We start from the raw sequence: 15,787 nt of genomic DNA on the forward strand, positions 1-15,787 counted from the left end.
ACACCTATCGTATATTCACAGTTTGGCCATTGCAATATAAACAAACTGATTATTATTATTATTACTGTTGTTTTTACCATTACACGCACAGGAGAGAGAGAGAGAGAGAGAGAGAGAGAGAGAGAGAGAGAGAGAGAGACAGGAAACTGACATCGATAAGAAAAATTGCTGTGCTTTTCTAGCTGAATGGTTTGTTGTGTAGTGCTCTCTCTCTCTCTCTCTCTCTCTCTCTCTCTCTCTCTCTCTCTCTCTCTCTCTCTCTCTCTCTCTCTCTTGCACGTGCTTGCCATTTATACAATATTAATGTTGTGCAAGAAGGAGGAGGAGGAGGAGGAGGAGGAGGAGGAGGAGGAGGAGGAGGAGGAGGAGGAGGAGGAGGAGGAGAAGAAGAAGAAGAAGAAGAAGAAGAAGAAGAAGAAGAAGAAGAAGAAGAAGAAGAAGAAGAAGAAGAAGAAGAAGAAGAAGAAGAAGAAGAAAAGAAGAAGAAGAAGAAGAAGAAGAGGAGGAGGAGGAGGAGGAGGAGGAGGAGGAGGAGGAGGAGGAGGAGGAGGAGGAGGAGGAGGAGGAGGAGGAGAGTGACTTAATAAATACCATGGAATCTACCCTGGCCAGCTTACCAATTTACCAACTTTACCAAACTATTCACCAACTAATTCAATCATTAACTACACACACAATCAACTCAATGGCTAACAAGTCAATCACGTAACCCAGGAAACAGACCAAACTACTGCTTCGCTACCTAACCTAACTTAACCTAACCTAACCCAGGAAAACACACCTAACCACTCCTTCACTACCTAACCTAACCCAGGAGACAGACCAAACCACTGCTTCACTACCTAACCTAACCTAACCTAACCTAACTTAACTTAATCTAACCTAACCCAGGACAACACACCTAACCACTCCTTTACTACCTAACCTAACTTAACCTAACCTAACCTAAGTCAATCTACCTTAATTCAACTTAACCTAACCTAACTCAATCTAACCTAACTTAATTTAGCCCCACCCACCATTCAGCCAACTCATTCACTTAACCCCTTCAGTACTGGGACACATTTTTACCTTGAGTTTTGAGTACCATTAGACCATTTTATTGACATTAGGAAAGGTCTATGGAGGTCAGAAGATTAATGGTCCACAGTCTTCACTAGTTTAATCCCCCACATGAGTTTCTGAAGCTGTATAAAACCACCAAATAGTAAGCAGAATGAATAAGGAAACACGTCATGGTACTGGAGGGGTTATCAGAGAGTGCGGAACAAATTAATTATTACAGAAAAAAAGCGAAAAGTGTGAACGACAGAAGCTCTTGATAACACTCTGGTCTGTCCTTCACTTCCCCTTCCCTTCCTCTCTTAGTCTCTATCACCTCTCACTCCTGTCTCTCCCCTTATCTCCCTTTCTCCCTCCTCTCCGCCCCTCACTCACTCAATTTTTTTTTTTTTTAATACCATGTGGGCTTTTCACGGAAGTTTATGGGCTAAAGAGGATACTTTTTTGGGGTACCTCCTATCTCAAAGCCCACCCGCTAGGAAACCCTTGCCCTGAGTGAGGAAGCCCAACCTACACTCGGACCGTGGACAGGATTCGAACCCGTGCGCTTGGAGACCCCTCGGACCCCAAAGCATGCATGGTTCCGCTATACTGTACCACGGCAACAGTTAACACAGCAGCAATTGAATTTCCATCACATCTTCTCCATCCCTGTCTCTGGTACACTCTGGAACTCCCTGCCTGCTTCTGTACTCCCATCTTCCTATGACCTCAATTCATTTAAACCCTTCAGTACCATGACGCATCTTCATATTCCTTCTTACTATTTAGTGATTTTATACAGCTTCAGAAACTTATTTGGGTGATTAAAATAGTGAAGACTGTAGCCATTAATCTTCTGATCTCCATAGACTCTTTCTAATGTCAATAACATGGTCTAATGGTACACAAATATCAAGGTAAAAATGCGTCCCAGTACTGAAGGGGTTAAGAGGGAGGTTTCGTGACACTTATCCCTAACTCTCTCGGACCTGCTCGGGGACTGGCGTCTGAGTGGGTCTTTTGGTTTAATCGTCTTTGTTGTTCTTAGCCAGTTTTCCGCTCTCGCATAAAAGAAAGCTTATATCTCTCACTGCTTTAATCAAGTAAGTAAATAACTCTTTTGTCTGTCCAACCAACCAACTAAATGATTCTCTAACCTTATTTTGTTTATTCAGTCTGTCTTTCTTACTCTCTCCTCCCTCCCTCTCCCTCCTCTCCACTCTTCCCTCCCTCTCTCCACTTTTCCTACCTCCCTCCCTCCCTTCCTACACTGTTCTTTCCCTCTCTTCCTCCACTTTTCTCTCCCTCCCTCCACCGTTCCCTCCCTCTCTCCCTTCATTTTTCTCTACCCCTATCCCTCCACTTTCTTCTCCCTCCTTCCACTGTTCCTTCCCTCCCTCCTGTCCACTTTTCCCTCCCTCTCTCCTCTCCATTGTTCTCTCCCTCCCTCCTCTCCACTTTTCTCTCCCTTTCTCCCTCCACTGTTCCCTCCTTCCCTGCCTCCCGTGGTCCTCTTCCTCTCTCCCTCCCTCCCTCTCTGTCTATCCTCTCCACTGTTCCCTCCCTCCACCCTCTCTCCCTTCCTTCCTCCCTCCTTCTACTTTTCCCTCCTTCCGACATTATTAGACCTTGTCATCACTAATAAGCCAGATGCTGTGGTCTCCTGCGACGTTGTTCCGCAGGAAGTAGCAGACCACGACCTCACAGGCATCACTGTAAACATTAGCAAGCCTAAGAGGCCGCCTGTAATCAAAACTTTTCGCCATCTTGGGAAATATGGAAAAGAAGATTTTTGCCTCAAATTGCTTGAAAATGTGGAACATTTTAATATGATTTTATGTACGGACGATGTCAATAGACAGGTTGAAATTTTTACTTTTAATTTTATTAAATGTTTGGATGCTTGTGCTCCTTATGTTACTAAAGAAATAAAACGACCATTTGCACCATGGATGACGGATAACCTACAAGACGCCATAATACTTAAAAATGAAACTCGAAAAAAACTTAAGTTTGACAGGCAAAACGCTGCCCTTCAGGACCAATATAAACGAGAAAAGAAGCAAGTTAAAACTTTCATTGATGAAAGTAAAAACGAATACTATCGCAATAAACTTAATGAAAGTAAAGGTAACATTGCAAAGACATGGAAAACAATTAGAGAAATAGTCCCCAACTGTAAAAGTAATGCCAGTAATTGCAACTTTGAAAATGAAATTAACAAAGCCAACGAATTTAACAAACACTTTGCAAATGTTGGAAGAAATACATATGAAAAAACTCAAGAGACGCTCCATGGTGAAAATGTGACTCTTTTAATGATATGACTGTTACTTCTGATGGTGATAATAATTTTAGACCACAACCTGTTGACACTGACACTATAATCCTAACTATGAAAGGACTTAAAGATACAAACTCAGTAGGCTCTGATGGTATTCCTTTGACTTTCATTAAGGATTCCTTGTATGTGATCGCTTTTTATCTAACTTGCATTGTTAACACTTCTATTGTCACAGGCATGTTTCCTACTACTTGGAAACATGCTTTGGTAGTTCCACTCTTTAAAAGTGGTGATAGTAATGATTTTAATAATTATAGACCCATTTTCCTTTTACCCATCCTATCAAAAATTCTTGAGAAAGTAGTTGCTGGTCAGCTCACACGTTATTTAGAAGCCAATAAACTGTTATCTAACACGCAGCACGGGTTCCGTCCTAGACTGTCCACAGAAACTGCTCTCACTGTTATTACAGACAAAATTTATGGCAATATGGACTCAAAGAAAATATCTATCTTAACTTTATGTGATCTATCAAAAGCCTTTGACAGTATCAGCCACGATAATCTATTACGTAAGTGCGCTAAACTAAACATTGATAGCTTTTGGTTTACAAATTATATTCAAAATCGATCACAGTCTGTTCGCTTAAATAATACAGTATCTAAGGAAGTAAATGTAAGATACGGAGTTCCGCAGGGCTCAATTCTTGGCCCGATTTTATTTTCAATATACGTAAATGACCTTAATGAGAAAGTGAAGACATCTGTGATACAATATGCGGATGACACACAGTTCCTTGAAGGTGATACTGTTGAAAATCTTGATAGGCTCATCTCCATCACTGAAAATGCATTGCGGGATATAAAACTTTACTTCTTAACTAATGGTCTTTTATTAAATAACAAAAAAACGCAATGCATATTCATTGGAAATAGGCAACTGTTAGCCCGAATTCCCATCGACATTTTTATAAGTTGTAACGGAGTACACATATACCCGACCACACATGTGAAGAATTTGTGTGTCTATTTTGATAGATATATGCTCTTTGACGTGCACATTGCAGAATTAAATTCCAAAATAATGGGGATATTAATGTACATAAATAGAGTAAGTGAGAATTTTGATCAAACAACACGTACAACTGTCGTACAGTCCCTAGTGCTTAGCCTTATTAATTACTGTACTTGTATATGAGGTTCTACCAACAAAACTCTCATTCATACTGTGCAAAGATCGCAAAACTTTGCTGCTAAAATTGTTAATGGAGGAGCTAGAAAATATGACCACGTGACTCCTATTATAAAAGAACTTGAGTGGCTGACCGTCAAAGACAAATATTATTTCGAGAAGTGCAGCACAGTGTATAAATCAGTGAATAGACTATATCCTGACTGGTACCTGAACCTTTCCACAGTCAGAGATAACACAACGACCACAACAAGACAAGGAAACAACCTGCATGTCCAAAGAACTAAAATAGACTCTGGCGCCAGAGCCACCACGGTGTGTGGGCCCAACTTATGGAATGAGTTACCTCAATATATCACCAGCTCTGGAACCCTACACAGTTTTAAATCTAGTCTTAGAAATTTACTGTTCAGAATGTCAAACTACTATACATTTCAGCGGTGGACAAACGGTGTTTTTTGCAGATATCTCCTAAACGAATCGTTGGATGAGTATGATATTTCAACACACTACCTTGAACATCCGTTCGTAATTTATGGTTAACATACCACAGTGCTATATGTGTTATGTGAGGAGTTTACTCGTGAAAAATAACACAAAGCCGACGAGTCATGTTGACGCATTCGAATGAAAGTGTGGCCCCCCCACACACCCACCCAAACCATTCCTAACCACTACTACGTCTCCCCCGTCTCGGAAGTTCTCGCCCTCTTTATCCCTCCTCTCCTCTCCCTAGCTCCTCGCCTCCCTCACTCCTGTGTCCCTCCCTACTCCCACCACTGTATTTATACATTATAATGTTCTGTAAGTGTGTATGTATAGATATGATTATTAACGAGTATGGTACAATTTCATGAAGGCAAGAAGTGGTTCACGTTGATAATTACTGTACAACAGCACGTTTACGTGTAGTATATAGAAGAGCCATGTTTGCAGTCGTTATGGTCAACCATGTGAACATGATGTGCTGGAATTACCTGTGACCTGGACCTTCTACTGTTAGGAAAAGTTGATACTCTTATTGCGTACTGTCTACCTATTGATCATAAAAGTGGTCCAGTTTATATATAATATTATTTTGTTGTTAGATACGTTGCTTATTATCCAGCTATACGGCCATTAACAGCGGAATTAGCTATTGCTTTCACGGTCGTTTGACCCACTCTGGTTTTCATGTCCACATATACCAGCAATTGTATTAAATAATATTATTAATGGATATGTATGTACATACTGACGTATGTAACTATTATACCTATACGTATGTAATTACAATAGGGAAAAAAATCAAAGGTGGAAGGCTGATGGTGTGAATAGGGGGTGAAGAGGGAAGCGGGGAAGAGGGTCATGCGATACTGGGGTAGAGAAGGAGTGGTCTGGGGGTTCTTCAGGGTGGTGGTGGTGGTGGAGGGTTAGACGAGTACCCCACACTCGTCCGATTCTGTATAACACCTTTGATATGATGACTGGATTAGGCGTAATATCACTCAGTAAACTCCTCACATAACACATATAGCACTGTGGTATGTTAACCACAAATTACGAACGGATGTTCAGGGTAGTGTGTTGAAATATCATACTCATCCAACGATTCGTTTAGGAGATATCTGCAAAAAACACCGTTTGTCCACCGCTGAAATGTATAGTAGGTAGCCACATTTTATATTTATATTACATAACAGCTGTTATGAATTTTATAACTTTTACATTCTTACAATATTTTAGTTTTGTTTTAGGTTTTCTTTTGTATTCTGAGTTCAGTTTTATAGTTTTACTTGATAATTTTAACGCCTATCGTTTTACTAAGTTAGTTGATAATTTACAATTATAATATTTTTATCATGTCTATTTGTACGATCAATTGAATAACCATGTTTTATGGAATAAACGATTTATTATCATTTATTATTATTCCCTCTCTCCTCTCCACTTTTCCCTCTCTCCTTCTCTTCCTCCCTCCTCTCCCTCTCTCCCTCCCTCTCATTCCTGAAGCTAAAAGGAAGAGAGTGGATGTTCTGTCTGTCTGTCTGTCTGTCTGTCTGTCTGTCTGTTAGTTTCTCTCTGTCCTGGTTGTGTGATCTAATTCCTTATTCATCAGCTTATCTACTCGTTCACATATTTTCCTTCATCTTATCCTTTCTCATTTTCTTTGTTTTTTCTCGTTCTTTTCCTTCTCCTTGTCTCTTGTTTCTATTATTTCTTTCCTCCTTTTTTATTGTTTTTTCTTGATTTTTTCTTTCTCTTTTTTCGTTTATATGTTTTGGTTTTGCTTTCTCTCTCTCTCTCTCTCTCTCTCTCTCTCTCTCTCTCTCTCTCTCTCTCTCTCTTGTCACGTGGAAGAGAGTGAGAGTCGAGAGGACACCATGAGGAACGACCGTGATGATGATGGTGAGGGTGATGATGATTGATGATGATGATGATGATGATGATGGTGATGATGGTGGTGATGATGATGATGGTGATGATGGTGGTGATGATGATGATGACAGACCACTATCACTTTTTATAAGAACTACAATGACAACAATGACAACAAAAACACCGACAACTACTATTACTACTACTACTACTACTACTACTACTACTACTACTACTACTATTTACTATTACTACCAGTGATGATGATGATAAAGATGATAACGACGACGATGATGATGATGATAAGAAATAATAATAACAATAATTCTGCTTCACCACCACCACCACCACCACCACAGTCTAACGCAATCACCAACACACACACACACACACACACACACACACACACACACACACACACACACACACACACACAGTCATTGGTTCTTCCGCCCAGTAAAATGATATAGGGATTAAATTTCCGATGATAGAAGCACACACTCTCTCTCTCTCTCTCTCTCTCTCTCTCTCTCTCTCTCTCTCTCTCTCGTCAGTACACTTACATGAAAACAACAACAACTGAACTACAAACATCTGATCTTAGGCTCGTATTCTTAAACATTTCTGCGCTTCACCCTCGCTACTTCAAAAGGCTTCTTTATTTAAGTTTACACGAGTTTTTAATGTGTTTTTACGGTTCTAGAGGCAGAGTGACAAGATTTCTACATCATCAACTGGAGAAACACTCTTGAAAACCCCGCTCGCTAGTCATCTCTGTGGCCTCGGAAAATAGTCGTGGTGAGAGAGCAGCGCGTTTCTAAATATGGACCTTAGAGTGTGGCAGTGTAGCGGGAGATTCGTATTCTGAAACGCTTTGCTCTTTCACCATCAATGCTGAGAGAGAGAGAGAGAAGAAGAAGAAGAAGAAGGGTTGTTGAAGGGAAAACTGTCAAGGGGCAACATAAAAAACCCCACTTAGTTGCCAGTCCCTTTGTAGGTCTTTCTACCTTGTTATGAAGCTGTATGAGTAAGGCCAACAACATACATGAAACAAGCACAGACAGACAGACAGACAGACAGACAGACCGATAGACAGACAGACAGACAGACAGATAGACAGACAGACAGATAGACAGACACAGACAGACAAGACAGATAGACAGACAGACAGACACAGATAGACAGATAGACAAGCAGACAGACAGACAGACAGACAGACAGACAGACAGACAGACAGACAGATAGATAGATAGATAGATAGATAGACAGGCAGACAGATAGATAGGTAGACAGACAAACAGACAGACAGACAGAAAGACAGACAGACAGACGGACAGACGGACGGACGGACAGACAAACAGGCAGACAGATAGACAGACAGACGGACAGACAGACAGATAGATAGTTTATTGACCACAGTGCACAGGAATATCAGTCTTAGCAATACCCAGATACAAAATAAGAGAGAGATAAGATAAAATACAGATAAAATACATACAATAAGAACTTCGTATATCCCTAAGAAAAAATAAAAGTAAAATAAATAGAAATAGAAAAAAATAGATAGAAGAGACCATGTGTATAAAAGGACCATACATAGACAGACAGACATACATACATGCATACACGCAATAAGGACACTATATATCGTAAAAAAAAAAAATGTAAAATGGATAGAAATACAAGAGTAAAAAAAAAAAACATGAATAAATAAAAATAGAAGAACTAGCGAAGAGTAAAGGCCATATATAGAAAACACACACACACACACACACACACACACACACACACACACACACACACACACACACACACACACACACACACTGGATACCCTAAAAAAAAAAATGAAATAAAAGCTGAAATCCATACAAAAACAAACTGGCAGAGTAAAACAAATAGAAATAGGAAAACTAGCAGAGAATAAAGACCATGTGCACAAAACAGAAACACAAACAAACACACACACACACACACACACACACACACACAACAAAAAAACACTGAATATCCTAAAAAGTAGAAATAAAAGCTAAAATAGATACAAAAACAAACTGGCAGAGAGAACACAGCACACCTAGGTCCTGAGAAGCAGTTTTGACACAACACAAGACACGAAACCTTTGAGTGTCATTGAGTCAGTGAATGGCAGACCAAGAATGATTAGTGAAGAGGAGGCTGAAAGTTGTGAGTCATGGAGGAGGAGGAGGAGGAGGAGGAGGAGGAGGAGGAGTTGGTAGAGTGGAAGGTTGCGATGAGTGAATACGCTGAGGAATGCTGAGTTTTTGAGGCATTGAATGAGACAAGGTTCGTTTTTTGCTTCGTTCTAAAATGAAACAGGATGATTTTATAAAGGTGTTTCTTGTTGTATCTTCATAAGTCTTTCATATCTTTTTATTCTTGAGAGAGAGAGAGAGAGAGAGAGAGAGAGAGAGAGAGAGAGGATACATTTTCTCAAGCATGCGCACACACAGACAGCCTCCCCCTCATCCACCCACCCACTCACCCACACACACACACACACACACACACACACACAGCTGGACCGGAAAATACACGAACCGCCACGAAATTTCACTTCCTTCAGCTGGTCCACCGAACACACACACACACACACACACACACCAACGTCCAAGAATCCTCAAGAATGAATACGCATTATCTTCCTCCTCCTTCTCCTCCTTCTTCTTCTTCTTCTCCTCCTCCTCCTCCTCCTCCTCCAATTTCTTTACTAAAACAGACATACAAAGAGTCACTGTTAGGTTGCATGTAAAACTGCATATCGTCTTCCTCCTCCTCCTCCTCCTCCATCTCCTCGTTCTCCTCCTTCTCTTCCTATTTTGTCTTTTTCTCTCTCTTCCTGTCTTTTTTCCTTTCTTTGTGCCATTCCTGTTTTTGTTCCTTCTTCCTTTTCCTCTCTCTCTCTCTCTCTCTCTCTCTCTCTCTCTCTCTCTCTCTCTCTCTCTCTCTCTCTCTCAGAAAATACACATCCAGAACTAAAACACATTGAAACACACTAAAACAGCCCAAAACACACGAAAAACACACCAAAACACAAGAAAACACATCAAAACACACGAAAAACACACTAAAACACCCAAAAAACACACAAAACCATTCTAAAACAGTAAAACACCCAACAAGAACAATGAAACACACTAAAAACAGAACAAAACACCCTCAAAACACTCTAAAACACTCGCAACACAACGAAACAAAAACACACAACACAAGTCAGATTCATAAACAAAACAAACGAAACTAAAATAAAGGCGAAAAAAAGTAACACACACACACACACACACACACACACACACACACACACACACACACACACACAAATTCGCTAAGTTGACATAAGACAACAAGAAAATGACGAGGTATTTCAAACTTTACAGCCAGCAATTCCAACACCTGTGGCGGGGTGAGGCGCTGCAGAGGATGGGGGTGGGGGTGAGACTGGCGCCATCTGCCCGCCACTGCCTCCACCTCCACGCCATCTGCCCGCCACTCCCTCCACTACCACGCCATCTGCCCGTCACTAAACACCCTCAATTCTCAAACACTTCTACGCAACACTATTTGACCTTTAAGAGAACTAGCAACCAAGTGGGCCTTTTTTTTTTCATTTTGTTGCCCTTGGCCAGTTGCCCCTCCTGCATAAAATAATAATAATAATAAATAAGAAAATAAGGCTTTTGGTTAGGGTTCTCAATCAGGGGTTCGTAAGATCTCCATGGGTACTTAGATGGCTGATCCATTGATATCCTTTGTAGTAACTTTGCATATTTAGTTTGTGTCAGTCATTAGGTTAACATTGTTAGATTAAAATTTTGTTTGATGTCAGATTAACCTCTTCAGTACCATGACGCGTTTCCATATTCATTCTGCTTACTATTTGGTGATTTTATACAGCTTCAGAAACTCATGGGGGGGATTAAAATAGTGAAGACTTTGGCCATTAATCTTCTGACCTCCATAATCCCTTCCTTAATGTCAATGAAATGGTCTAATGGTACACAAATCTCAAAATGTATCAATGTGATTTTATGCGCCTTCAGAAACTCATGTGGGGTATTAAAATAGTGAAGACTGTGGCCATTTATCTTCTGACCTCCATAAACCATTGCTGTCAGTGAAATGGTCTAATCGTACACAAATCTCAAGGTAAAAATGTGTCCCAGTACTGAAGGGGTTAATGAGAGTTCAGGTAGATGGTCTTATAACTCATGGTGTTCTTAACGAGAAAAACAGTTGAGAACCCCTTGCTCTAATTGAAGTTACGTGGATTCTTAGTGGGCGTTTTTAGTTCAGTGACAAATCAAGAAGTTTTTATCTTACTTTCTATTTTTATTTTTTATACCATGTGGGCTTTTCACGGGAATTTATGGGCTAAACGGGATACTTTTTGGGGTACCTCCTATCTCAAAGCCCATCCGCTATGAAACCGTTGCCCAAAGCGAGGAAGCCCAACCTACACTCTGACCGTGGACAGGATTCGAACACGTGTGCTTGGAGACCCCTCGGACCCCAAAGCACGCATGGTTCCACTGTACCACGGCGGCCCCCGTTATTTAGAGGTAAAGCTCTTGAAAACTAGCATAAGCATTTCTTTAGCCTTTGAAGATAGTCGTAACAAAGAGTTTAAAAATATATGCTGAAATAAGTTACACACGGATTTTATGGGAGTTTTTATGGTTCAAGTGAAAGCTTAATAAGATTTCTACTTTATTAGCAAGATGAACAAAGTAGAGAAAATGCCAAGTAATCTGTATGGACGCCGGAAACTGTCGTGGTGTGAAAGCAGAGCGTTTCTGAGTATGGGGGCCTTTTAACGTCACACGGGTTTCTGAGGGTGTTTCTATGGACCTAGTGACACAATAACGAGATTTCTACTTGACTAACAGGAGAAACGCACTTGAGAACCCGGCTAATCATCTTTGTGGGCTTTGAAAATAGTCGTGGTGAGAGACCTAAGCGTTTCAAAACACTAAAAGATCTAAAGTATTTCTATGGATTTGGTGACAGATTAACAAGATTTCTACCATAAAATAGGAGAAACACTATTGGAAGCATGGCCAATAATCTCTGTGGCCTTTGGAAATAGTTGTAGTGAGAGAGTAAAGCGTTTCAGAAGACAATAAGTTCTAAAAGTATTTCTTATTGTTTTGGTGACAGTTTAACAAGATTTCTACCATAAAAAAGGAAAATCACAATTGGAAACATGGCTAATCATCTCTGTGGCCTTTGGAAGTGATCGTGATAAGAAAGCAAAACACAATAAGTTCTAATATTTCTTTTATTGTTTTGGTGACAAATTAACAAGATTTCTGCCATAAGAACTGGAGAAACACTATTGAGAACACCGCTAATCATCTGTGTGGCCTTTGGAAGTGGTCGTGGTGAGGAGTGAAGCGTTTCAGAATACAGACCAAACATGTGTCCAGATGTAGCCATGAGAGAGCAGATGCAGTGCTTATGTAACTCAGTGAGGGGCTGGCGAGGCAACAGGGCAGCGGTCACACACACACACACCCTCTCTCTCTCTCTCTCTTGTCACTATGAGGATGAGACAATACATTACTAACAAAGGACGAGGAAGAGGAGGAGGAGGAAGAGGAGATCGAAGGCAAGGACGAAGAAAATAATGAGGAGGAGGAGGAGGAGAGATGACGAAGAGAAATGGAAGTCTACAGAAGATGAGAGAGAGAGAGAGAGAGAGAGAGAGAGAGAGAGAGAGAGAGAGAGAGAGAGAGAGAGAGAGAGAGAGAGAGAGAGAGAGAGAGAGAGAGAGAGAGAGAGAGAGAGAGTTGGGCAACGTATAAATGAATAATAAAACTGCGGGTAATTTTGGACACACACACACACACACACACACACACACACACACACACACAGTAACATTGCACAGACACGCAGATACACCCAGTAGGCGTAACATGTGTATTAATACCACGAATCATGTTACACCAGTAACACACACACACACACACACACACACACACACACTGTACTGTCTTTAAACATAGACAAGCTTGGAAGATACTGCGTCACTTTACTTAGGAGGAGGAGGAGGAGGAGGAGGAGGAGGAATGCAAAGGAAAGCCAAACAGCAATAGACTTCTTGGCCCTTTCGAAGCTGTTTGGTAACTACTAACTAACCACAGAGAAGAGAGAGACAGGACATCACAGGAGGATGAGGAGGAGATAACGAATAGAAATGGAAGCTTGAAAGAGACGATAAATGAGAGAGAGAGAGAGAGAGAGAGAGAGAGAGAGAGAGAGAGAGAGAGAGAGAGAGAGACGCGAGGTGAAGAAACATGAGGAGAAACAGAAGGAACAGCGCAGTAAGAAGGAGGAGGAGGAGGAGGAGGAGGAGGAGGAGGAGGAGGAGCCAGCATCAACTAACCGCCACTCATCATTGGCAACAATTTAGCGAATGACTCTCTGTTAGGACACCAGCATCCCCCTCTCTCTCTCTCTCTCTCTCTCTCTCTCTCTCTTCTTCACCAATTTGTTCATTCCCATCACCTTATTCATCTCTCTCTCTCTCTCTCTCTCTCTCTGCCATCCACATCACGCTCAGAAATGCAATAAAGGTGAAAATCAGATACTCTTTTCATTAACCATAGACACGTATGGTATTTGACATGATAACACCACCACCACCATCACCACCACCACCACCACCACCACCATTACCACCACCACCACCACCAGCAACACCACCACCCTCACCACCACCAGTAAGGCCTGTAATCTGAAACACTTTGCTCTCTCACCATCAGTGCTTTCCAAAGGCTCCAGTTGAAGATACTCGTGTTTTTAAGGGTATTTTTATGGTTCTGGTGATAGATTGACAGGATTTCTTGTTTATCAAAAGGAGAAACAGTCTTGAAAAATCGGCTAGTGATCCCTGTGGCCTTGGTAAACTGTCGTAGTGTGAGAGGAGGCCGTTTCTCAATACGGGCGAGACTGTTCTCCTTGTCTTGCTGAGAGGCACCATCATGACCCTTGCCCCTCTCATGGTTACTCTGCCCTGCCACTTGTCACCCACCACTCCGCCACTCCCTCTGTCGCTTGTGAATTCCTCCTCCTCCTCCTTCTCCTCCTCTTTCTCGTCTTTTTCCTCCTGCTCTTCTTCTTTCACTTTCATATCTTTTCTTCACTATTCCACCACTTTCTCTGTTTTAATTCCTCCTCCTTCTCGTCTTCCTCTTCCTCCTCTTCCTCCTCCTCTTCTTCATTCACATATATCTTTTCACACTACTCCTTCATTCCTGTCTCTTTTAAATTCCTCCTCCTCCTCCTCTTCTATCTCTTTCTCCTTTACTTCAAATTCATCTCCCACATTTTATTAATCCTTCACTCTCAAAAATCTTCGTCTTTCACTTACTTGTTTGCTCAAATCTTCTTTCCTTCACTTAAATCTTTCCTGTTTACTTCAAAATCCTCTCACAGACACTTTTATCAATCTCTCTCCTCTTTTAAATCCTATACTGCTCCTCCTCCTCCTCCTCCTTCTTCTTCTCCTCCTCCTCCTCCTCCTTTACTTTATTCTCTCGTCCTTTACTGAAATCGTTCCTTTGTTTACTTCAAATTCCTCTCACAGGCATTTTATGAATCTCTCTTCTCTTCTTCTCTTTTAACTCTTCTTCCTCCTCCTCCTCCTCCTCCTCCTCCTCCTTCTCTTTTTCCTTCACTTAAATAATCTCCTTCTTTACTTGAAAATGAGACAAATTACATAGTCATTCTTCTCTTTTAAGTCCTCCTCCTCCTCCTCCTCCTCCTCCTCCTCCTCTTCTTCTTCCTTCCTTTAATTGAATCTCCCCTTGTTTACTTCAAATATCCCTCACACGCACTTTCATATCTGTGGCTGTGAGGGAGAGGAAGAAAGAGAGGGAGAGAGGGAGGGAGGTAGTGTGGACGAGAAGGTGTGAATTAAAGCTAGGAGTAAGAGACTGGCTGTGATGCTGTGGCTGTGGGAAGGAAGGAGTGGCGTGGCTGTGATGCTGTGGGAGGCTGTGGCAGGGACGTGGGAAGGCAGAAGTTGCGTGGCTGTGATGCTGTGGGAGGCTGTGGCTGTGGCAGGGACGTGGGAAGGCAGGAGTGGCATGGCTGTGATGCTATGGCTGTGAGAGGGACGTAGGAAGGCAGGAGTGGCGTGGCTGTCATGCTGTGGCTGTGGCATGGACGTGGGAAGGCAGGAATGGCGTGGCTGTGATGCTGTGGGAGGCTGTGGCTGTGGCAGGGACGTGGGAAAGCAGGAATGGCGTGGGTGTGATGCTGTGGGAGGCTGTAAGAGGGACGTGGGAAGGCAGGAGTGGCGTGGCTGTGATGCTGTGGCTGTGAGAAGGACGTGGGACGGCAGGAGTGGCGTGGGTGTATGCTGTGGGAGGCTGTGGCTGTGGCAGGGACGTGGGAAGGCAGGAGTGGCGTGGCTGTGATGCTGTGGCTGTGAGAGGGACGTGGGAAGGCAGGAGTGGCGTGGCTGTGATGCTGTGGCTGTGAGAAGGACGTGGGACGGCAGGAGTGGCGTGGCTGTGATGCTGTGGCTGTGGCAGGGACGTGGGAAGGCAGGAGTGGCGTGGCTGTGATGCTGTGGCTATGGCAGGGACGTGAGAAGGCAGGAGTGGCGTGGCTGTGATGCTGTGGCTGTGGCAGGGACGTGGGAAGGTAGGAGTGGCGTGGCTGTGATGCTGTGGGATGCTGTGGCTGTGGCAGGGACGTGGGAAGGCAGGAGTGGTGTGGCTGTGATGCTGTGGGAGGCTGTGGCTGTAAGAGGAACGTGGGAAGGTAGGAGTGGCGTGGCTGTGATGCTGTGGGAGGCTGTGGCTGTAAGAGGGACGTGGGAAGGCAGGAGTGGCGTGGCTGTGATGCTGTGGGAGGCTGTGGCTGTGAGAGGGACAT

At 42.5% G+C, this 15,787-nt stretch overlaps 1 protein-coding gene across 1 annotated transcript; it reads right to left on the reverse strand.

Moving 5' to 3' along the window:
• Positions 1 to 14,824: 14,824 nt before the first annotated feature.
• LOC123507719 (vegetative cell wall protein gp1-like) lies at positions 14,825 to 15,787 on the reverse strand. Its single transcript, XM_045260879.1, has one exon. It carries the CDS (start codon positions 15,785 to 15,787, stop codon positions 14,825 to 14,827), a length of 963 nt encoding a protein of 320 aa, XP_045116814.1.

This window comes from Portunus trituberculatus, chromosome 23 (assembly GCF_017591435.1).
Source record: "Portunus trituberculatus isolate SZX2019 chromosome 23, ASM1759143v1, whole genome shotgun sequence".
Taxonomy (NCBI): domain Eukaryota; kingdom Metazoa; phylum Arthropoda; class Malacostraca; order Decapoda; family Portunidae; genus Portunus; species Portunus trituberculatus.